The 25,226-nt window shown below is 40.9% G+C and overlaps 1 protein-coding gene across 3 annotated transcripts; it reads right to left on the reverse strand.

Moving 5' to 3' along the window:
• Window positions 1-1,222: 1,222 nt before the first annotated feature.
• On the reverse strand, window positions 1,223-25,217 carry polr1c (RNA polymerase I and III subunit C). 3 transcript variants are annotated; one of them, XM_072248449.1, is made up of 9 exons: window positions 25,056-25,210; window positions 24,896-24,967; window positions 20,724-20,831; window positions 19,003-19,135; window positions 18,273-18,392; window positions 17,466-17,618; window positions 16,962-17,111; window positions 14,865-14,981; window positions 1,223-1,727 (listed from the first exon to the last, which is right to left on the reverse strand). In XM_072248449.1, the coding sequence occupies exons 1-9, from the start codon at window positions 25,125-25,127 to the stop codon at window positions 1,609-1,611; spliced, it is 1,044 nt and encodes a 347-aa protein (XP_072104550.1). In that variant the 5' UTR covers window positions 25,128-25,210; the 3' UTR covers window positions 1,223-1,608. The 3 variants fall into 3 exon arrangements, 2 of the variants coding, with proteins under 2 accessions (XP_072104550.1, XP_072104560.1); XR_011883799.1 differs by lacking the exon at window positions 1,223-1,727 and adding an exon at window positions 16,627-16,727 and having other exon boundaries at window positions 14,893-14,981; window positions 25,056-25,217; XM_072248459.1 differs by lacking the exon at window positions 14,865-14,981 and having other exon boundaries at window positions 25,056-25,213.
• Window positions 25,218-25,226: the final 9 nt, after the last annotated feature.

Below are 25,226 nucleotides of genomic sequence, written 5' to 3' on the forward strand. Positions count from 1 at the left end.
GACTCGGGTCCCCAACGATCCTTTGTGCCCTTTTCACACACCTGTCTTTGTAAATGTCCTGTATAGTGGGAAGTTCATATCTACAGATGCACTGGGCTGTCCACATCACTCTCTGCAAAGTCCTGCGATGAAGGAAGTACAGTTCCTATGCCAGGCAGTATGCAGCCAGTCAGGATGCTCTCAATAATGTCCCTATAGAAAGTTCTTAGAATTGGGGGGGGGGGGGGCATATCAAACTTCTTCAGCTGTCTGAGGTAAAAGCGGTGCTGTTGTGCCTTTTTCACCACACAGCCGGTATATACAGATCAGGAGATCCTCGGTGATGTTTATGCCAAGGAACTTAAAGCTGTTCATCCTCTCAACCCCAGATCCAGTGATGTCAATAGGCCTGTCTCCATTCCTCCTGTAGTCCACAACCAGCTCCTGTTTTTGCAACATTGAGGGAGAGGTTGTTTTCTTAACACCATTGTGTCAGGGTGACTTCCTCTCTGTAGGCTGCCTCATTTTTATTTGAGATTAGGCCAATCAATGTGGTGTTGTCAGCAAATTTAATTAGCAGATTGGACCTGTGGATGGTGACAGTCATAGGTATACAGAGAGTAAAGGAGGGGGCTTAGTACACAGCTGTGTTGAGGGTCAGAGGTGAGGGAGCCCACTCTTACCACCTACCAGCGATCTGACAGGAAGTTCAGGATCCAGCTACACAAGGCAAGGTGAAGGCTGAGGTCTCTGAGTTTCTTGTCGCACCTGGAGGAAATTATGGTGCTGAGTGCTGAACCCTTATCTAAAAGGTGTGCTGGCACTGGAGAGGATCCAGGAGGTTCACAAGAATGGTCAGGAGTGAAAGGAAGTTGAGGGCTCCAACCCTGTACTTGCTGAAGTTTAGAAAAATGAGGGGAGGATCTCATTGAAACCTATCAAATATTGAAAAGGGTAGACAGAGTGGATATGGAGAGGATATTTCCTATAATGGGAGGGTCAAGGATCAGAGGGCACAGCCTCCAAACTGAGGGACATCCATTTAGAAAGGGGATGAAAAAAAAAGACTTCTTTAGCCAGAAGGTGGCGTATCTATGGAATTCATTGTCAGAGAGCTGTGCAAGCTAAGTCATTGAGTATATTTAAGGTAGTGGTTGATAGGTTCTTGAGAAATCAGGGCATCAAAAGTTACAGAGAGAAGCAGGTGAATGGGGTTGAGAGGGATAATAAATCAGCCATGATGGAATAGCAGAGCAAACTCCTTTAATAGTGCAACATATTTACAAACACAAATTACAATACTTTGGAAAAAATTATCAGATCTGAAGAAATGTCATCAACCTGAAAGAAGTTGGTTCTTCTCTTGCAGATGTTGCTGATTTACTCCATTTTGTTTTATTTATGATTGAATTTATAGTCCATTATATCTGTTATCCGCGCTATTGTCCCTGACATTCAGCTTTATATGTATTAACCCACTATTTCATGGGACAGAGGTCATCGTTGAAGCAAGTCAATGATGCTCATTTCTGACAGATATAATTGGTACCAAAAAGAGACCACTATTCCCACTGCCATCAGGTCCAAGCACAGCCCAGACCCAGTTGAACCAGTCCAACCACATTAAGCTCAGTCCATTTGTACCGTGTCCAGTTCATTCAAAAATCTTCTACACTTTGTTATCAGGACTTTCAAGGCTTCAGACACAAGCACTTCCGGTGGAAGAATTCCCGTTGATTCCACTGAAACTTTAAAGGTACAGAAGCTTAGCGGACAGCACACAAAATCTTGGGAAAAAAAACCGCAAGGACAATTACTGTTTTTAATAGGATAACTCATCACTCAAAGCCCAAGGATCAAGCTTGCCAAAATCTTTCTAGGACCTTGCACGTTCTCTGTGAATAAACATGACAGATGCAAGAGAAAGACACCATTACAGAACTCCTTTATCTAATGGACAATATTCAGCTATACGATCAATCAAATTCCCTCTGTCTCATCAGGCATTCTATAAAACTTTTAGTCACCAAGTTTGTTTGATACATAGCCCAGTGTCTCCCATATAGGAAAATCAAAATAAAATGTGTAAATGTCAGAATTCTGAAATTAAAAACACAAAATGTTGAAACAAATTTAAGGTTACAGGTTAAAGATTAGGTGCAGGAAAGAATGGGCAGGATAAAGGAAATATTTGTGATGAGATAAAGCCAAGGGATAAGCTGAAGAGGTCATCCAACAACCTTGGATGTTGTTTACACCCACTCTCTCTCAGCTCTGACCAAAGGTCTTCTACCCCAAGTATCTAGTCCAGATGAAGGATCTTGACCTGAAACGTCAACTGTCTATTTCCCTCTTCAGAGGCTGTCTAACCTGCTGTGTTCTTCCAGCAGCTTGTTTTTTCTCCCACTTTAAGTAGCTGCAGGTTTGTGCCTCTGTCTACCTCAGGCATTATTGCTCTTTCCCCAGATACTACTCAAATAAAATATGTCCATAATTTTCTGTCCCTTATGACTACTGGTGGAATAATGATCTTGCAAAACACCTTGCGAAACATTACTACTTGAGAGTTAAAATGCAATTTGTCCTGATGACCAAGATCTAGCTGTATCTTTCTCCACAGCATTTTGTTTATTTTACAGTCTTCTAGCACTGGAGATGGTTTGGAAAGGATAGGAGTTGTGGACAGTAGCCAGTGAGCACAGACCAACAGTTGTCCAGAGATTGGAGTGCCCAGCATCAATCCAGTTGTCTGCACTGTGGGGAGGGAGTTCAGGCATGTCCCTGTTCTGTATACCCGAGGCAGCCAGTTGCAGTTGTAGAAGAGTATTACAAATATGTCTACCAAAGGGTGCCAATGGAGGAAACAGTTTCTGTGTGGGCTATAGGGACATATTGAGGAGACAGCGACAAGGGTGAAGGAAGTAATACCTGAGAATCTGCAACATGCTGTGTAATTGTTAATATAAGATAGGATAATTCAGCTGTATTGCAAGTGCAGGCTGTAACCTCCCAAACCATTAACAGAAAATGTTGGATATGTGCCCATTACCCCACCACTGCTGCCTCCTCTGAACTCTTCCGTGAACTGGATGAGGTTCAGCCAAAACTACACTGACTGGCAGCTCCAACACATCAGCCCTAAGTAATTCTGAGTTTGCGGTAACAATATCTGTAAAATCCTACCCTAGGATTGAGCAGGTACATGTACTACAGGAATAACTGATCCTGAAGCTGACTAGGTAAAAATTTATGCACATGCTCTTCACCATTATTACCCCAAGAGTCACCATAAGCAGGAGGTAGAGAATCCCTTTGCCTTATGGAACACCGGGTTTCACCAGTTCACCTGAGCCCATTTACCTCATTTGGACATGGCAGAGTTGTAGAGCGCTGTGATTAATATTTCAGCCACCATAGAAAAGGTAGAAAACGGGTGGACTTCCGGGTCATCAAGGGAATGGCGGCGTAAGGAAAAGGTCTCTCGACAAAAAAGAAGGTAAACTGCCCCAAAATCGAATTTAGACAAATACTTAATATTGCATAACTATATTAATAAAAGGGGCAAGGATGATGTCTAAGAACAAGATTAAAAAGTCCGCTCCGAAGGCTGATAAACATAAAGAGACACAGCAAGGCGACGGGCATAGCTCCCCACTGCAAGCCAGGACGGAGATAATGAGGGGGAATCGGTGACTCTGTCTTTGATTCTCGGAGAGATTCGCGAGTTCCGACAAGATAACAGCAAACAGCTGGAAGATATTAAAGGAGAAATAGTGAAAACTAACTCGCGGATAGATGAAGCCGAAGCGAGGATTGTTGGAATTGAAGAGAAGCTACAAAACGCAGAGGAGGTGATAGCAGAAATGCTGAAGCTGCAAGACCAGCTCCAGTGGAAACTAATAGATCAAGAAGGCCGCTTGAGAAGGGAAAATGTGAGGATTTACGGAGTTCTCGAAGGAACTGAAGGTAAACCTGGATTGATGATTCCCTTCGTGGAGAAGCTGCTTAGAGAGAACCTTGATATACCGGCCGCGAAAGACCTACAGATAGAAAGGGCTCACCGTGCGTTGACACCACAGCCTCCGGCAGGCGCCCAGCCCAGATCGATTCTGGTCAGATTTCTCAGTTACAGAACGAAGGAAGAGGTGCTTAAAAGGGCATGGCAAAAGAAAGGTTTCATGTGGAACAACTGTAAAATCAGTTTAGACCACGACTACGCACCGGAGATTCTTACCAGATGGAAGGAATATACGGAAACACGGAGAGTCCTGAAGGAAAACAACATCAGATTTCAGACCCTTTATCCAGCTCGGCTGAGAGTCTTTTACGACGAAGGGACAAAAACTTACGCTACGGTGGAGGAGGCAACGCCAGACCTGGCGGACCGGGGACTACCTATTAAAGTTATCACCCAACCGGAGTCGCTACTGGAGAGGATTCGGCAGAAGTCGTGGCAGTTAGTGGGGCGAGGACGCTCCACACGAACCAGAGTGTCAAACTACAAGGAAAAGCTGCAAATATTCAGATGTGAATGTACAGAGAACACAGATTAATTAAGAGAAATGACTGAAAAGAGTAAATCGGACTTAAAGGTAAAATGAAAACTGGTAACTGAAAATAAACTAGGCGGAATAACTTGAATTTGGTTGAGACATAAATAGGAGAAAATTCTCTATGATTATTCAAACTGTTGAGGGCCCTCTAATACAGGGTGAAGATAGAGGTTATCCCTCTGAACTGAGGCAGGTCGGTGCTCAGGCCTCACTGTGGGAAGTCGGGAAAAATTTTCAAATGTTACACGTTCAAAAATGTCTAGGGTGTGGTTATATGTCTTGATTTACTGTTGAGAAGGGATTGCTTACTGTTTGGTTAGAAAAGGAGAGTTTTTTTTCTACTAGAGAAAAATGCAAACTGAATTGGTAAAAATAATTTCCTATAATGTTAATGGGGTTTTGAATCCAATTAAAAGAAATAAGATTATGTCTAAATTGAAAAAAGAGAGGGCACAAATAGCTTTCCTCCAGGAAACACAAATGAGCCAATCTGAACATGGAAAATTAAAAAGAATGGGCTTTAAGCATATATTTTATTCATCATATAAATTGAGTCACAAAAGAGGGGTAGCTACTTTAATGTCAAGTACTCTTAATTATGAACATATTTCAGAGACGAGAGACAAAGAAGGACGGTTCGTAAAAATCACAGGAAGAATAGAAGGTACAGAAATAACAATGCTGAATGTTTATGCTCCTCCAGGTTGTGAATGGTCATTTTATAGACACATTTTTGACCTAATGGTCAGTTCTCAAGGGGTAGTAATTTGTGGAGGGGATTTTAATATTAGATTAAATCCTATATTAGATTCTTCAAGAATAGTTACTCAGAATAAACCTCTGACTCGGAAAGTGAATTCATTGATGGAGGAGTTGGGAATTATAGATGTCTGGAGGGAATTACACCCTACTAGTAAAGATTATACATATTACTCTTTTCCTCATTCAGCCTATTCAAGGATAGACTAATTCTTTATCTTTAATACAGATAGACTCAGGATAAAAAACTGTAATATTGCAACAATTGATCTGTCGGATCATAGCCCAGTCTCTATGTCTCTAATCCTGGAAAGGAAAATGAGGAAAACACTATGGAGGCTAAACTCACATATACTCAATAACCCAAAAGTAATGGAGAGATTAAGGGGAGAAATCAATGACTATATAGACCTTAATGACATGGGAGAAACATCACCAGTGATCTTATGGGATACATTGAAAGCTGTACTGAGAGGGAAAATTATTTCCATTACCACTCACATGAAAAAAATCAATGCACAAAAATTAGCAGACCTTCAAGGAAAATTAAAACAACTTCAAGTTGTAGATAGCAACAAAAGTAATTCAAATCGAAAACAGGAAATTAGGAAATTGCAAAGTGAAATTGACGATATTTATACGTTAGAAACTCAAAGAAATTTTCTTTACCTGAGACAAAAGAATTATGAAGTAGGAGGTAAGTCAGCTAGATTATTAGCATATAAATTATGAAAACAACAAGCAGACAATACAATTCATAAAATAAAGAATCCAAAGACAAAGCTTGTGGAGAGTACAATAGGGAAATTTCAAGAGAGTTTTGAAACATATTATCGAGAGCTGTACTCCCAACCCCGGGCCCCCAATGAGCCCTATATAGACAGTGTACTGAATTTTTTAGATCTACCTAAACTTACAGATTTACAAAATGAAAGTTTATTAGAACCAGTAACTGTCAAAGAACTGAACGTGGCCATCTCTAGGTTAAAGGCTGGAAAGTCCTGGGTTCTGATGGGTTTACCTCAGAGTGGTACAAGTCCCTGAAGACACAGTTAGCCCTATTACTACTTAACACCTTTAATTGGATCTTGCAGAGAGGAGAAACTCCACCTTCCTGCAGAGAAGCGATTATTTCAGTTATTCTTGAAGAGGGGAAAGATAAACTAGAATGTGGCAATTATCGGCCAATTAGTGTTCTTAATTTAGATTACAAACTATTTACATCTATATTAGCGCGCAGATTGGAAAAGCTTTTACCTGGCCTAATCCACTTAGACCAGACTGGATTTATTCAACAAAGACAAACACAGGACAACATAAGGAGAACTCTGCACATATTAGAACAGGTTAATAAGAACGAGACAGAGACAATGGTAGTAGGATTGGACGCTGAGAAAGCTTTTGATTCGGTTAGTTGGGCATTCCTATACAGAGTGTTAGGAAGATTCGGCTTTCAAGAAAAGTTTATTAAAGTAATTCAGACTCTATATGACAGCCCTACAGCCCGAATTAAGATAAATGGGGACCTCTCTGACTCCTTCATCTTAGAGAGAGGCACTAGACAGGGATGCCCAATTTCTCCTCTCCTTTTTGCGCTATATATTGAACCGCTTGCCCAACTAATAAGACAGAGCGAAATCGTAAAAGGTATCAAGGTGGCAGGGATTGAACAGAAAGTGGCGTTATTCGCAGATGATGTTTTGGTCTATCTGAGTGAACCAGAAAAATCATTTATAGGATTGTTTACACTGTTGGATGACTTTGGGAAAATATCAGGTTATAAAATAAATGTAAAGAAAACGCAGGTTATGTCCCTAAATTATACACCATCCAAAAAATTGCAGGATACATACGATCTTAAGTGGGAAGCTAAATCATTAAAATATTTAGGAATAACCCTGCCGAAGGATCTTTCAACACTGTCACAGGTAAATTATGGGCCATTAATCTCAGAGATAAAAGCAGATATGCATAGATGGAATCTTATCCCCTTTTTAAGTTTAAATTCAAGGATAAATACTATAAAAATGAATATTCTTCCTCGGTTATTGTACCTTTTCCGTACTTTACCAGTGGAGGTGGATGATAATCAATTCAGGGAATGGGACAAATGGATTTCCCGCTTCATTTGGCAAGGAAAGAAACCTAGAATTCGATATAACACCTTACAGTTAGGGAAGGAAGGAGGAGGTATGGTTCTTCCTCGCCTGAGAAATTATTTTTATGCCTCACACATAACCCCTCTGTTATATTGGCGTAATAGGGAATATAAGGCTAGATGGAAGGAAATAGAATTTGGATTAGTTGACAGTTTTCCTCTACAGGCCTCAATAGCTGACAAAGGATTGATGGCCCAGTTGGAAAAATTTAAAAACAGTTGGATAAATCTTACATTAAAAGTATGGCAGAAGGTGGTTAATTCATGTGGAATTAATAACATGTTAAAACTCTTTAGATGGTATGCATATGATACCAAATTCCTTCCCAACAGAGGAGATAAAAGATTTGAGCTATGTATAAAGAAAGGTCTTACAACCTACCTCTCATTTATAGATAAAAGAGTATTACAAAGTTTCCAAATCCTGCAGGACAAACATGGCCTAGAACATAATGACTTTTTTAGGTACCTTCAAGTACGAAACTATGTTAACCAGAGTTGTAGATATACAGACCTATAAACAGTAGAATTAGAATTTTTCAAGATTCTGAATTCGGCTTGCAGTTCAATACCTAGTAAATCAGTTTCTCGATTATATAATGCACTCTCCCATGCTAAAAATGTAAATACACTGTATATTAAAGAGAAGTGGGAGAAAGAAGCGGGGTTGGTACTTTCAGAGGAGGCTTGGGGGAAAATCTGCAGCTTTCAATGGTCCTCGACTAATTCTTTGACTTGGAGAGAACATTGTTGGAAAAACATTATAAAATACTTCCAAGACCCCATATCAGGAAAAATATAAAGATACAAATGTGCGGCTCCAAGGAGGCAAATCATTTTCATATTTTCTGGGATTGCCCTAAATTAAGTCTATATTGGGAAGGTATTCATAGAACATTAGTTAAGGTACTTGGGTCCCAGATACCTCTGAACTTTGAGACGCTCTATTTGGGGCATGTATTGTTTCTTGAACAGAAGGAAGATATAAAGTTGCTGCAGGCCCTCTTAGCGGCAAGTAAGAAATCAATCACTAGAAAATGGCTAAATCCAATACCACCTACATTAGAAGATTGGTACGAAATTATCTTGGAAATATTTCAAATGGAAAAGTTGACTTACTCCCTGGGAATTCAAAAAGAAAAATTTTATCAAATCTGGAATAAATGGATTGAATATATAACCCCAATACGAGCAGACTTTAGATGACTCTCCTAATGATTTATACTGCTCTTCTCATCAACACAGTAATATTGCTAACATAAGCACCCCTAGTCTAAATGTTTGTTTTTTTGGTTTTGTTTTCTTTTGGAAAATAGAGAATTAACACAAGTAAAGGGAAAGATTTGGGAAAGGGATAAAAAAATGAAAAAATTAAGTAAATAAGTACATAGGGATTGGATAATTATGTCTGCGGGCAGGAGCAAGCATGAACAAATTAGGATATAAACACCTACAATGGTTGTTACATAGGCTTATATACAACATTTTGGACCAGTGGAAATGGTCCAGAAGGGTTATATGGAAACTATTACCATTTATCTTAACAACTAATACCATTACTTAGCCTAATAGGTTAGATTTACCACAGTACATAATTATCTATTTAAGTGTTTATTTTCCTTTTGTATCATCTCAATGTGTACTTAAGAATGTATAAATAATTGTAGTTTTATACATATAAAAAAAATGGAAAAGGTTATATGTGTGAAAAAAGTACATGATATTTGTGAATTCCTTATCCAAATGAAAATAAAATTTAAAAAAAAAGGTAGAAAACAACACCATGCATGTGATACGGCCCTGCATATTCAAATAGAATCCTCACCTAAACTGGTGCTTTAAACATTGCACCAGCTGGCTGCAAGCGATTATTTTGCAGTATTGGAGGCTTAAAAGTGCACTGAGGTGGATAAATTCCCCAGGCTTGACCTTGTGCATTCAGACATTGTAGAGGGCTGGAAGGAGGGAGGCTGCAGAGCCCCTTGCAGAGATAATTGCTTCTTCTCTGGCTACAGGCAATGTTCTGCAGGGGTATTGAGTGGCTGATGGTTTAAAATGGGTAGCAAAAACAAATCAGGAAACTGCAAACTGGTGGGTCTGGCATCAATGCTGGAGGAAATACTGTGGAACAGGATCAGCTGAAATTTAGAGAGAGTGATTTGGGACATTCTGATTTGGGCTTTGTAAATGAGAGGTCATGTCTGGCAAATCTCTAGGATGTCTTTGAGGAGGCAACACAAGGGAGGAGTTTCAGATTTCTGGATCATTGGGATCTTTTCTGGAGAAAGAATTACAGGTAACACCTGGACCTGACAGAGACCAATATCCTTACAGGCAGGTTTGGTAGAGCTGTCGGCGAGGGTTTAAACTAATTTGGTTGGGGAATGGGAGCCAGAATGATAGGACAAAATTGCAGTCAGTGGGATGAGTTAAAGTTTAACAGAGGACCAAAATCAAAAAGGATAATGAATACAGGACTGAAGGTATATTTTAAATGCAATCAATATATGGAATAAGGCAGATGATTTTGTAGAACACTTAGAGATCAGCAGTTATGCTGTTGTGGATATCACTGAATTGTGGCTGAAGAATGAAAGATCATAGATGAGAGCTTACATCCAATGATACACATTGTATTGAAAGGGCAGGCAGGTAGGCAGAGGGAGTGAGGTGACTCTGTTGGTAAAAAAAAAATGAAAACAATTCTTTAGACCGGTGACATAGGATCAGAAGATGCAGGGCTGGCTGGTGGCGCAATGACATTGGCGCTGGACCCGGGAGCAGAGGTTCCCGGGTTCGAAACCAGTTGGGTCCACTTTAGACTACGCTTTCCATCCGTGCCGGGTTGAGTATCGAGATCACAACTCGACCTCGTAAAATAAAAGGGAAAATACTGCGCGCACAGAGTCGCACGCACGCAGGCACACGCCAAAAAAAAAGGATCAGAAGATGCAGAGTCCTTGTGGGTAAAGAGGGCAGTGTTGTGATAATCATGGATGATTTCAATATGCAGTTAGATTGGGATAATCAGGTTGGTGCCAAGAGAGGGAATTTGTAGAATGCTTATGAAATGACTCTTTAGAGCAGCTTGTGGTTGAGCCCACTAGGGGAATGGCAATTCTGGATTGGGTGTTATGTAATGAACCAGATTTGATTAGAGAGGTTGAGGTAAAGGCACCCTTAGGAGGAAATGATCGTAATATGATAGAATTCACCCACTAGTTTGAGAAGGAGAAGCTAAAATTAGATGCATCAGTATCAGTATTACAGTGGAGTAAAGGGAATTACAGAGGTATAAGAGATGCAGAAAGTTGACTGCGATGGGACACTAGCAAGAATGACAGCAGAACATCAATGCTGGAATTTCTGGGAGAAATTTGGAAGGTGCAAGAAAGGTGCATCCAAAAAATGAAGTATTCTAAAAGGAGGATGAGGCAACCGTAGCTGAGAAGGGAAGGTCAAAGACAACATAAAAGAGAGAGAGTGCATATAGCAAAAATTTGTGGGAAGGTAAGGATTGCAAAGCTTTTAAAAACGGATGGCAACTAAAAATGAAACAAGTAGAAAAAAGATGAAATATGAAGATAAGCTACTAATAATATAAAAAGTGGATACATTTTTTTTCCAGATATATAAAGAGTAAAAGAGGCAAGAGTTTATATTGGACCGGTGCAGAGATAATAATAGGAGACAAAGAAATGGCAGACAAACTTAAGAAGTATTTTGCAACAGTCTTCACTTTGGAAGACACAAGCGGAATGCCAGAAGTGTGAATGTCAGAGGGCAGAAGTGAGTATTGTTGGAATAGGGAGATAAGTTACCTGAGCCAGATGGACTGCACCACAGGATTCTGAAAGAGGTAGCTGAAGAGATTGTGGAGGCATTAGTAATCATCTTTCAAGAATCACTTGATTCTCAAATGGTTCTGGAGGACTGGAGAATTGCAAATGTCATTCCACTCTTCACAGGGAGGAGGCAGAAGAAAGAAAATTATAGGCCAGCTACCCTGCCATCAGTGGTTGGTAATATGTTGGAGTCTATTATTAAGGATTAGGTTTCAGAATACTTGGAGGTACATGATAAAATAGGCCAAAGTCAGCATTGTTTTCTAAAAGAGAAATCTTGCCTGACAAATCTATTGGAATTATTTGAGGAAGTAACAGGCAGGATAGACAAAGGAGAGTCAGTGCATATTTATTTAGATATACAGTACAGTAACAGGCCCTTCTGGCCCAAAGAACCTGCACCACTCAATTAGCCCACTTAACCGTACATCTCTGGAATGCAGTAGGAAACTGGAGCACCCGGGGGAAATCCACAAGGAGAACACACAAACTCCCCACAGAACGTGGCAGAATTGAACCTGGGTCACTGGCACTGTATAGCATTATGCTAATCACTACACTATCATGCCACCCATGCATTCCACTGCATCTAAGTAAACTGTTGTTTATTTAGATTTTCAGAAGGCCTCTGACAAGGTGCCACATACGATGTTGTTTAGCAAGATAAGAGCCCATGGTATCACAGGAATGATAGGAACATGGATAGAAGATTGGCTGACTGGCAGGAGGCAGAGTGGGAATAAAAGGGGCCTTTTCTGGTTGGCTGCCAGAAATTAGTGGGTCAGTTTTGGGACTACTTCTTTTCACGTTATATGTTAATGATCTGAATGATGAAAGTGATGGCTTTGTGGCCAAGTTTTCAAACAATACAAAGACAGGTAGTGTTGAGAAGGAGGGTGTCTGCAGAAGGATGAAGACAAATTGAGAGACTGGCAAAGAAGTGGAACACAGTGTAGGAAGGTGCATGGTTATGCACTTTGACAGAAGGAATACAGGACTATTGTCTAAATGGGGAGAAAATTCAAATATCAAAGGTGCAAAGGGACTTGGGAGGCTTTATGCAGGATTCCCTTAAGATTAATTTGCAGGTTGAGTCAGTGGAAAGGAAGACAAATGCATGTTAGTATTTATTTCAAGAGGACTAGAATACCAAAGCAAGGATGTAATGCTGAGGCTTTATAAGGCATTGATCAAACTATACAGGAGAATTGTGAGCAGTTTCGTGCCCCTTATCTAAAATATGCGATGGCGTTGATGAGGGTCCATAGGTGATTCATGAGAATGATCCCAAGAATAAAAGGGTTAACATATGAGGAAGATTTGATGGCTCTGGGCCTGTACTCATTGGAGTTTAGAATGGGGGGGGGGGGAAGAATCCCATGAAACCTATCAAACATTGAAAGGACTAGATAGTGTGGATGTGGAGAGGATGTTTCCTATAGTGGTGAAGTCTAGTACCGAAGGGCACAGCCTCAAGAATTGAGGGACATCCATTAAGGATGGGGATGAGGAAAAAATTTCTTTAGCCAGAGAGTGGTGAATCTGTGGAATTCATTGACACAGATGGCCATGCAGGGCAAGTCATTGGGTATACTCATTGGGTTTTGATTAATCAGGGCGTCAAAGGTTACGGGGAGAAGGCAGGAGATTGGGTTGAAAGGGATAATAAATCAGCCAAGATGAAATGCAGAGCAGACTGGAAGGGCTGAATGGCCCAATTCTGCTCTTGTGTCTTACGGTAGCCAAAAGGTTAGATGAGGGCAGGACAGTTTTATGTTAAATATGTACAGTTTTGCACAACTTTGACAAGGTCCCTCATGGCAGTCTAGTCCGGAAGGTTAGATTGCAAGGGATCCAAGGGAGATAATAGATCGGTTTCATAATTGTCTTTGTGGCAGGAAGGTCCAACCCTCAGTGATCGTTGAGGGTTGCCTGTGATTAGTGGTGTCCTACAGGGGTTGGTGCTGGGAGCTTTGTTAAAATTCATATAAATGATTTTGCTGTGAATGTACAAGCCATGGTTCGTAAGTTTGCACATGATACTAATATAGCTAATGTAGCAGAAAGTATACAGGTTAATGAAAAATTACAAGGGATCTTAATTAGCTACGTATGTGGGTTAAGGATTAGCAAATGGTTTACAATACACATAAATGCCAAGTCTTGCATTTTGGGAGCTCAAACCAGGGTAGAATGGTCGGGTCCTTGGATGTTATAGAATAGAGGGACCTAGGAGTTTAGGTACCTAGTTAGAATAGTGATGAAGGCATTTGTCAGGCTAACCTTCCTCAATCAGGACATTATATGAGTTGCAAAGTTACATTACACCAAGACATTGGTGAGGCTGCATTATGTAGTTTGATCACCCTGTTATAGAAAAGATGCTAATACACTAGAAAAAGTGCAGAAAAGATGAACATTGAATATACCAGAATATTGCTTGTACTTGGGGGCCTGACTCACAAGGAGACATTGCATGGACTAGAACTTCATTCCCAGGAACTATATAGTCCTAAACCTCCTTATGACAGCTAGTGAAGAGGTCTGCACTGCTATAAAATGAGTCCTGCTGCTATTTTGTTGATCATAGTGGCTATATACAACACAGGGGTGCAGAACAAAAGCAGATTTTACATAAAGTGGCAGAGAATGAACCTTCTGATTGGTGGGGATAGATACCAGATACTGGGATGCACTGTTAAGCAACTGATAACTATGTTCTCATTGTGTTGGCTACAATAGTGGTGATCTACCTATCCAAGTAGCACTGTATCTAGGTGACATCTTATGTGGGACCACAAGACAGCAAAGGCCCCTATAGCTATCTCCAAGTTCCCCTTAACTAAACTTCCAAAAGAAACAGAGCAAGAAGCTCCCTATGCCTTAATGAACACACAGTATGATCAAGAGCCATCTTGGCTGTCCTTGAGGACAAAAGAGGAGAGTGTAGAAGAACATAAATAACATGGTTGCATAAGGTTTAATGATTAACCACACATCCTTGCTACAGCACCACCATTTTTGTCATAATCTTTGTCTGTATGCATCTGACCACTATGTGATGAAGCACAGTTCACGGAAAGTTAATGAACAAGAAATCAAGTTTGCTAGAGCTTCGTGCTTTCCCTTAACTGCTCCCTTGCTAGCAAGATAATAAAAGGATTTCGCTGTTAACAGTCAGTGTGGAGATTATTTACAAGTCACACACGTGGCCAATTGGTTAAGGCATTGGACTAGCGATCTGAAGGTTGTGAGTTCGATCCCCAGCCAAGGCAGCGTATTGTCTCCTTGAGCAAGGCACGTAACCGCACAGTGCTCTGCGATGACACTGGTGCCAAGCAGTATCGGCCCTTGCCCCTCCCTTGGACAACATCAGTCTCGTGGAGAGGGGAGACTTGTCTTCCATACAACCTTGCCCAGGCCTGTGCCCTGGAGAGTGAAGACATTCCAGGTGCAGATCCATGGTCTCGCAAGACTAACGGGTGCCTTTACTTTGCACAACTAAAAACAATCCCAAACCCAAAACTCCTTCTAGTGCTACACTTCAAATCCCCCCAAATGAATACTTACAGATGTAGTGATCTCGAACTCTGCCAAGACGGACAAGGTCTTTAAGATCATCATGACGAAAAATCTCCCGACTGCAAGTGTCCAATCTTGAGTTCACAACGTTTGCAACTTTTCTTCCTAAGACCAAAGGAACATGACTTTTCAACTCCTAAAAATCAATATTTTACATCAGACGAGTCACCGAGATCATCTGGTTCCTTGGTTGTCCCACTTCAAGTGTTACTAATGCTGGCTAACAATGTGCCAGTGGAAAACTTGTAACAATATGGCATACATAAGGTTTTCCTAGTTTATGCAATCGCACCACATGTAGGGAAGCTGAAGACAACAGATCTGATGAGACCAGATGTATACCTCTGTATGGTTATTTCATTCATTATGTGCCATGTCATATGACGTGGATGATCATGGTCTTTATTTTGTGACCGTGATTGTTCTTGGCAAGTTTTAACAACTGAAGTGGTTTGCCATTGCCTTCTTCTGGGTAGTGTCTTTACAAGACAGGTGACCCCAGTCATTATCAATACTCTTCAGAGATTTTATGCCTGGCATCAACGATCACATAACCAGAACCTGTGATATACACCAACTGCTCATACAAACATCCACCAGCTGCTCCCATAGCTTCACATGACACAGATTCGGGTGCTCAGCAGGTGCTAAACCTCCCAAAGGTGACCTGCAGGCTAGTGGAAGGAAGGAGCGCCTCATACCTCCTTTGATAGAAATGCTTCTCCACCCTGCCAACCAATCAGAAAGGTTACATTCCACAAATTCAATAAACTGATGCATTATCAGTACGAATCTTAGACTTTACCAGGAACTTGTAACCACAGGGCATTTAGCCCAAAGCCTCGCATCCCACTTTCTCACATTCTTCATCTTTGTCTGCTGCCATGCATCCATACCATCCACCAAAGCTGCAAGCTCATAAAGGACAGGCAACCTGTATCACTTGGAAATCTTCATTTCTCTGGGTTTGGTTTGAAAATCCAATTCCTAAACTTCTTATGTATAATGTCATCAATAGTAGCCTGCATTAAAGAAGGCAAGAATGGAAAAGCTCTTTCTATCCTTGTTCCACTAAATGCACTAAGGAAATTGCAGTCCAATGCAGGACCCCCTTCTTAAACGGGACTTCCTGAATATACTATCTCTTCTTATGAAGTATACAATGATTCTCACAGCTCTGGTAAGACTTAAGGCTGGTTTATACTTCTGCATTAAATGGACACCATAACCTACGCAAGTGGCCTTGTGAGCATTTATATTTGTTCGTTGGTGTGTCTGCGTCGCTCGGCAATTCGTGCACGTCACGCATGCGCACTCACCTGCCCGCACAAGGCTTCATGGTCATGGTAGTCTCGAGGTAAACAAGACGCGAGCGTCTCTTTTCGGGCAAAATGTGTCCTCCATAATTTCAGAGGTCTGTAAAGCTTTATGGAAAGCATTTTAGCCAGAGTTCCTTCCCTACCCTTCAGTCGCCCAATGGGAAGCTATTGCAGCATAGAATGACATGCGATGCCACCAAGCAGACCAATCACAGTTGTTGCCTTCTGCGTAGGGTTCCACGTCGGCTTTGCGTAGGGTTTGCAGTGACGCAGACCTTACGGCAACGCATTGATGCAGAAGTATAAACAAGGCTTTAGGTTTAAGTATAAAATACCTTCATTTCATTTATCAATCTTTTAAAGTAACTTGTTTCAAATAACTTATATGTCCCCATTTCCCATGCCAATTATTTAAGTTGTCCTGTACAAACCTTTCTTTCACTTCTTCCACTAGAAAGATCCTTCCTTGACATAAATAGCTTATGATTCTGCACACTTGTACTAAAACCAGATTACAGGAGATGCTGAAAATCTGAAATAAAAAGAGAATGCTGAAAATATTCAGGCAGCATCTCTGAGGAAAAAAGTTAATGACCTGAAACATCTCTACAGAGATGGTATCTTTCTTGAAGAACATTTACAGTTTTTTGTGTTTATTTATGTTGAGACTCACCTTGTTGTCCTCTGATCTAAACAGCACATCCAGATCTAGGACACAATTTTAAAAAAAACAGGGATTTCAAATTCAACAGTAGAACTGACTCACCATTCACCATCTCAATCTCAATGACACCCGGAGAGAAACACTGCTTGAGTTTCTCTGCAAGCTCCCCTTCTATGGGACTCAGTAGAGTTATTTCAGGTAAAAGTCGGTAGCTTGCTGTGGCAACAGGAGAGAACTTGGCATGGTCTTTAGCTAGGAAGTGAACACAAAGGACATTATATTCATGCACTATGGTGCAGCTCATATCATGATTTATTTTGCATTCTTTCCTCAGTTTAATAGTGATATTTTTACACCTGGCACTCCTCCCCCATCCAGTCCTGGACTCCTCAAGAAGAGAAATTATTTTCTCTTCATCACCCTACTGGATGCTTTTATATATTTTTTTGAATACACTGCTTAAGCCAAGTGTTGGCCTACTGCTCATAACACAGTAGAGGCCAAGGCCATTTTTCTTCTCAACAACAAGACCATTCAGTACCTGTACTATTGACCCAAAGAGGACTATTATAAGCAACATGATTCCCTCTCCTACCACTGCCTTACCAATTCCTTTCACACAGTGTACGACGACATCAATTTCTTGCCCTGGGCGAAGTTGAGCAATGAGGATATCATCATGCACAGGCCGAATTTCAACCTGCCCAAAAAGATCTGCCTGGTTCCCAATGGGTACCCACTTCAAGTGCTTGGAGTAGACTGAAACGACAAATGGAAGAATGCAGGGCCCGTACTGCAGTATAACTGAATTATGGAAGAAACATGATGAATCACAAAATTATCAAAACTATAATATTTAGAAAACTTCCAATACCAGTTCATATTGATTTGCATTCATTTCTGGTCTGCCAATTACAAAAAGGACATAGAGACCATGGTGAGGGCTCATGTGAGATTTATTTATTAGAGATACAGCATGGAATAGGTCCTTCTAGCAACCCATGATTTAACCCAGTGTAATCATGGGACAATTTACAATGACCAATTAAGCTACTAACCAGTATGCCTTTAGACACTGGGAGGAAACTGGAGCATTCTGAGAAAACCCATGCATTCCACAGAGAGGACATACAAACTGCTTACAGAGAATGCCAGGATTGAACTCTGATGCCTCCAGCTGTAATAACATCACACTAGCCACTACGCTACCATGAAGCCATTTTCCCTAACTTGAGTTTACAGACCATAATCCCTCTGATTCAGTTTTCTAACACTTGTGAACCTCCCCCTGAATCAACTGATGAGTGTTCATGCAAGTGTTAGAAAATTCACTATTTCAGTAAGATGTCAACTCATAGAGCTTTAGTGAATAGGGAATGTAAAATAGCAGAACTGTGATTTTCAGATATTTACCTTTATGATTTAGGTACAGCTCTTCAGGATCTGAAGAGTCTTTGAGTGCTTTAGGATTTTTGGTACATTTCACTTTCAGGTGGAATTGCAGAGTATCAATCTCTGTTCCTTCTTCATCTCCTGAAAAAGTAATAATGCTTAGTCCCCTGAACGTTAGGACACTTCAACATGTTCAAACACAGTAATTTCACTGAAGCACACAGTGACCCCATTCCTGCATCTGCACTTGACAGCAGAAATGTAGGATACAAGTGGAAATGCTGAAAATACTCAAAAAGTCAGGCAACATCCATGAAGAGAACAAAAGAGTTAATCAACCCAAGATGTTAACTGCTTTTCTCCATAGATGCTGCCTGACTTCTGGAATATTTTCAATATATTTTGCAGTTATTTCATGTGAAAGTTGTTTTTTTTTTTAAAAATAGGAGATCTGAGGAAAGGATTTTTCACCTGCTGCCTGAGAAGGTGGTGAAGGCAGGTACACTCGCAAATAAAAGACTACAGACAAGATCCCAGTTACAGGGATTAATATAGACAAGTAGAATGGTAAACCTAGATGTGCTGGACTTAAGGATTCATCTCTGTTTTGTATGACTCAGATGCAGAGATGTTTCTTTGCTGTTTAATGTGTGTTAATAGTACAGCAGCCATTCTACATCAGTCCCACTCAACGGGTATCACATCTGCATATCAGGTGGTGCTGCTCACTGGGGCAAAACAACTCCCTCACCTGTGCTCCTGTACTCAAACAGTCGTGGGTCCGCTTTGATGGGGATGAGACCCAGTCTGTGTGCCAGAATCTCATCCTGAACTATGGAGGTGTTGTTGTAGATAAATGCCTTCTCCACAGCCATGGTTGGGACCTGAACAACAGCAGAAAGGTTAGATTCACTGCAGTAGAAGTAATGTATTAAATGTCACCTTTATGACAAGCTCCACAAAGAAAATGCTGGTTAGCAAAACTAATGTCTTCTGGACAAAAGTCAAAGTAACATGAGTATTTTAAAAATTGGAAATGAAAGTTAAGATAAATATACCAAAGTTGAGACTGAACAATATCAAAATGTTCCCTTGGCATGCACACTGGATTGGAATAAAAAAGTAATGTCACAGATGAGACAATATTTAACCAGAACAATTGTAATAGATCATGAGAACATAAATTAACTGAATAAGTAGGCAAGAAGCCAATTAAGTTCTAAACGCAGAAGTGTGAAATGAAAATAATTCGGCAGAAGGATAATGAAAGACTTCTTAGGGCATCCAATTCTGTCCACCTCACTTTAGAGAGGATAGGAAGGCCCAAAAGGTATAGGGTACAGTCGAAAGAGTCCGGAGATGAAAGACTTCAGCGACAGAAGTTGGAGCTCTTTAATAAAGATTTATTATCAAAGTATGTACATGTTACCACTTGCAGACATCTACATGAAAAAACTACAACAGATTATTCCAAAAAATATACATGGACAGACAGACCAAGTTAAGGATAGATGGACTATAAAGTATGAAAACATCACTGCAGTAGAAAATAGAACAGCAGGATTCCTTTTAAAATGGCAAGGGACTGAAAGGTGATCTGTGGTCAGAAGGACAGAGGAGTCCCTCTGTGTGAATATTGAAAATTAATGTGACTATCATCCACAAACATGAACAAATGGATTTCTGTCAGGCAGTCCATTAATAGATAGAACAAATGGATGTGACCACTTTTCAGATCCTTGACAGGTCTCTTCAGTTACATCTCAACTCAGCACAGTAGGGATTTAACTGGGGATCCTACTGGACTGTGAAGTGCAAGAACCTAGAAAGCTTTTCAACCCAGTCTGCATGTTTCCAATGTGCTCACAGACATTTCAACACATATTGTAACACAAATGCCATAAACAGTTGAATCATATACAGCAGTGGTCCCCAACCTCTGGGCCACAGACTGATACGGAGCCACGAAGAATGCAGCGGTAGCCGGAACGCACCCAGCACATCTTTAAGAAAAAGGCCAAAATAAACAAGCTAATTCATTAGGTGCCGTCTGGCACATAAATGTCGGCCCAGATCAGAGGTGACACAATCCGCAACCAGGCAGCACCTAATCAATTAGATTATTTATTTCAACTTTTTTCTTAAAGATGTGCTGGGTGCGTTCCGGCTACCGCTGCACCGCTGCATTCTTTGTGGCTCCGTATCGGTCCGCGGCCCGGAGGTTGGGGACTACTGATACACAGTATTCAAGGAAATTCCATTAACTTGAAGCACTAACTCCACCGATCCCACATGACCCATTGAGTAAGTCTGTTAGTTTCCATATTTATTTCACACATTCAAAGGGTCTCAATGCAAAATGTAAATTATGCACATTAACAACTAAAACATTATGGTAATGCTAATGATCTAAAATGTCTTACGGCAAATACAATTTATAATTTGCAGCATAACAGCCTGCAGTTTTATTACCTCAGCAAGCAAGATCCTGCGGAAAGCATTTGCAATAGCAGCATTGATTCCAATCATGTCAAACTCCAAAGTGTCATCCTCCAACCGAACAATGTCAATCCTAAAATTCTGATGAAGACAAATGTCACATAACTTTCACTTTACAGGGAACTCACATGAGTTTTCACTTCTGCACCTTAGTTAAGTGGAGTTAATTCTGGTATAGATAGTTCCAAAAGCCAGCAACAAATTGGTTCCAGAGCATTAAATGAAGCTGTGTTGTGCAATCAGCGACCTCAGAGTTCAGACGGAGGGGAATGATTATCTGGAATGAACTGCAAGAGAGGCACTTGAAAGGTACCTATCTAGGAAAGGCATAAAGGGTTACTGGCTTAATGAGGGCAAATGAGATTAGCATAGATAGGCATCATAGCTGTGAGCCAGAAGGGCCCATCTGTATGTTGTATGATTAAATGATAAGAAACATAAGAAAAAGATTGGCCTACAAAACCAGGAATAAGACAGAGGTCAATGCAACAGTGAATTTTTCCCTCTTTGTGGCAGTAACAAATTTTGTCTACAGTTTGGTCCATAGACTTGGTTTTTGAATTAAGCTTTCTGAATTAACATCAACAAGTTTTGAACAATGACAAAGGATCTTTAACTATTACCTAATGTAAACCCTCTATTTTGAAGAAAGCTAATTTCTTCCCTCATAACACAAAAATCAACAAAGTGGACGTTAGAAAACCAGGAACTGATCCCACTCAAAATGTATAAAACTGCAGAAGGCCTGATACAGCTGACACTGACAGGGTGTTTCCTTGACCAGTCTATTCGTTTAGGAGACTGAAATATGGAGCAAATTTCTTCAAGGAAGATAGTGAATCTTTGAGATGTTCTACCTCAGAGTGCTGTCAATGTACATTAGTCTTAATCTGGAATTTATCAAGAGTCGCAGGGTGATGGGGACCAGAGTGCCAGGACAGTGGAGAGGTTGTGGAGACATGGTGTTAAGACCTCAGAAAAAGTCAGGAATGAAAAGGTTGAGCATGGTGTGATGAATGTGTTGCGTATACCTCAATGTCAATAGTATTGTAGGAATGGCAGATGAGCTCAGAATATGAATCAACACATGCGATTATGATACTGCAGTCATTACTGAAACATGATTGCAGGAGGAGCAAGATGTAGAATACAAGAGCAGGGATGTGATGCTGAGGCTTTATAAGGCACTTGTGAGGCCTCACCTTGGCCCCCTCATCTTCGAAAAGATGTGCTGGCATTGGAGAGGGTCCAGAGGAGGTTCACAAGGCTGATTCCAGGAATGAAGGGATTATCATATGAGGAACATTTGCTGGCTCTGGGTCTGTACTCACTGGAATTCAGAAGGATTGGGGGGGGGGGGGGAGATCTCATTGAAACCTTTCAAATGTTGAAAGGCCTAAACAAAGTAGATGTGGAGAGAATGTGTCCCATGGTTGGGGAGTCTAGGACAAGAGGGCACAGAGGGGTGTCCATTTAAAACAGATGCAAAGAAATTTCTTTAGCCAGAGGATGGTGAAATTGTGGAATTTATTACCACAGGCAGCTTTGGAGGCCAGGTGGTTGGGTGTAGTTGAGGCAGAACTTGATAGGTTCTTGATTGGACACAGCATCAAAGGTACAGAGAGAAGGCCAAGTGGCTGAGGAGAAAAAAAAAGGATCAGTTATGATTGAATGGCAGTGTAGACCAAAAAATTCTGCTCCTTTGTCTTATGGTCTATGGAATGAGACAGGACAAGTGACATAAGTTATGTAATGGAACATTTTGTATCTAGTGATCATAATGTCATTAATTTCAAAATAAATATGGAAAAGGTGGGTCTCATCTGCATGTTGAGATTTTAAATTGGAGAAAGGCCAATTTTGATGGTATCAGAAATGATTTGGCAAGTGTGGATTGAGACAGGCTGTTTTCTGGGAAAAGTGTACTTGGTAAGGGGGAGGTATTCAAAAGTGAAAGTTTGAGAGTACAAAGGTTGTACGTGCCTGTCAGAATAAAAGGAAAAGATAACATGTTTGGGGAACCTCAGTTTTCAAGAGATATTGAGGCCTGGTTAAGAAGTGAAGAGGAGGTGCATAGCAAGAGACCACAATGAGTGGCTGTCATTATTAAATATTTCATGTAGTGTAAATTGGCGATGTATGTTCTTAACAATTGTTCAGAGATAAACCATTTACCATGAGTTTCCCATCCCTATTCTTTTCTGGAGCTTGAATTACTACCATATACCTGACAACATGATTAGCTATTGTGACGAAAAACCAAGTTATCAGAAGATTGATGCTGATGAGAGAGATAAGAGAGACAAAGGGAGAAGCGTTCAAAATGTTAATGAGAGAGGAGAGAGATTAACGAAAAGAGACACAATTCCCAGTATTGACAGACCGGTTGCTTTGAACCTGAACTGCTTGAAGTTTGATGGACAGACGATACCCCGGCAGGGGGATAAAAGGAACAGGTTCGCTAAGGCACGACAGACACCACAAGATCACGAGATAACGAGACCCTGGAAGCGCGATGTGCCCCCACAAGTTGGTGGGAGTTTGGAGATCTGGTCACGGTACCGACCATAGACGCAGAGGGTGAAAAGGTACAATCGGCGGGAACCTGGTGTGTGTGTGTGTCCACCCTTGCCTGGGTGCCGGGTTCACCGCGGAAGAACGATCGTATCCAGAATGGAGGGGTCACAGTCGGTGACCTCAGAAGACATTAAAAGGGCTCGCCCAAAAGCTAACTGCGAGGAACATCAAAGGTCTGTTTGAATCGAAATTTGCATATTCTCTCTCTCTCTCCAACGGCACATCAGCAATTACTGCGAACTGTACTAAGCTGAACTGAACTCTGCGTCACTTGAGACTGATCATTTTACCCCTAGACTGCGATAGAGCTTGATTGATTCCTATTATCCTAGTTCTGTGTACATGTTTGTTTTATTATTGCTAACCTGTTGCATTTATATCGTTATGATTAGAGTACTGTGTTACTTGTTTCTTTAATAAAACTTTCTTAGTTCCTTTAATAAAACTTTCTTAGTTCCAGTAATCCAAACTCCAACTAAGTGGTCCATTTCTGCTGGTTTGGCAACCCAGTTATGGGGTACGTAACGCTATTAATGTGTGAGGCAAGGTTATGTATTAGACTCAAAGGGGTTCTTGCCTTTTGTGGATAACACTCCAGAGTGACAGAACTTTTCTAGCCCAGCAGTACTGCTCCTTGTGCAATCTTAGTGAAAACTGACCAACCTCATAGAGACAGAGAGCTGAGACTTTGACTCACTGAACATTGCATCTCTAATGCACCTTCCCTCTGATCAAAGACACAATGAACTGCTGTCCATCGTAGTGCATGTCAATACCTAACTGATTACACTAGGTATATTCAGAATATCAAGATAATGTTTCCAAGTTTGCTGTTTCAATTGACTGTTCTGAAGGATTTGAGACACAATACACTGTTTTAAAAGTATATTGAAATAACTTGCATATTTTAAAGTTTAATTAGAATATACATATTCTCAGCACTGATGAATGTAGTACTTCATGAATGTAGAATCATTTTCCTGACTTGTATTAAGAGATGTGAGGTTCCCAAACAACTAAAAGCTATAATTACTACCACTCTTACTCGGCTGTTAAGGTCTGTTGTGGCTATACAAACTCCTTCTGGGGCTAGGTTTCAGGATATGTGTTTCGGAGTAAGTTAATCTGTTCCAACACTTTTGAGTTTGTTATGAGGAATTATTACGAGAATTAATGAGAGGTAATTAAAACTCTCAAGTTTTAAGAATAAATTGGATAGGTACATGAATGGGAGAGGTCTGGAGGGTTATGGACTGGATGCAGGTCAATGGGACTAGCGGAATAATGTTTCGGCAAAGACTAGAAAGGCCGAATGGCCTGTTTTCTGTGCTGTAGCCTTCTATGGTTCTAGGTATCGGCAGGTAGGACCAAATGAGGTACTTAATGGAGTACAAGAAATGCAAGGGGACACTTAAAGAAGAAATCAGGAGGGCTAACAGAAGACATGAGGTTACTGATCCTCTGCGGCGTCACCACGATCAAGTAGACACATCAAGTGGATAAGTGTCAGTCCCAGAGACCGGATCCCCCCACCCCAGCCTGCGTCCAGCCGGCTGCCTGTTCCGTACCTGCTCGAAGCGCCGCTGGTCCCACGTGTCGTCGTAACCGGGGTAATTCCCAGGGAAATCAGTGGTATGGACCTGAACAGAGAAGGGAAATTAACAAATTCCTCCTGACAAGATTGACAGTATACATACCATTAACATTAACGCAGGAGGAAACACTCACGTTCTGGACACCGAACTCCTTCAAAACCACTCGGTTGCGTATCAACTCGATGCGCTCCCGGCCGTCCGCCATTACGGACACTAGGATTTAAATTTGCGCGAGATTCCACAGCCGTGCAGCTCTCCTCCCGTCGGCAAAGCTCGCGAGATCCACCACCTCCCGGCTGGGTCA

This window comes from Mobula birostris, chromosome 2 (assembly GCF_030028105.1).
Source record: "Mobula birostris isolate sMobBir1 chromosome 2, sMobBir1.hap1, whole genome shotgun sequence".
In the NCBI taxonomy this organism is placed as follows: Eukaryota; Metazoa; Chordata; class Chondrichthyes; order Myliobatiformes; family Myliobatidae; genus Mobula; species Mobula birostris.

Coding starts and splice junctions, on each gene's coding strand:
- polr1c (XM_072248449.1), bottom strand. CDS start 25,127: ATGGCGGACGGCCGGGAGCGCATCGAGTTGATACGCAACCGAGTGGTT. Junction 20,832..24,895: donor ACCAGCGGCGCTTCGAGCAG/GTACGGAACAGG, acceptor TGTCTTCATCAG/AATTTTAGGATTGACATTGT. Junction 18,393..19,002: donor GTTTGAGTACAGGAGCACAG/GTGAGGGAGTTG, acceptor TTACTTTTTCAG/GAGATGAAGAAGGAACAGAG.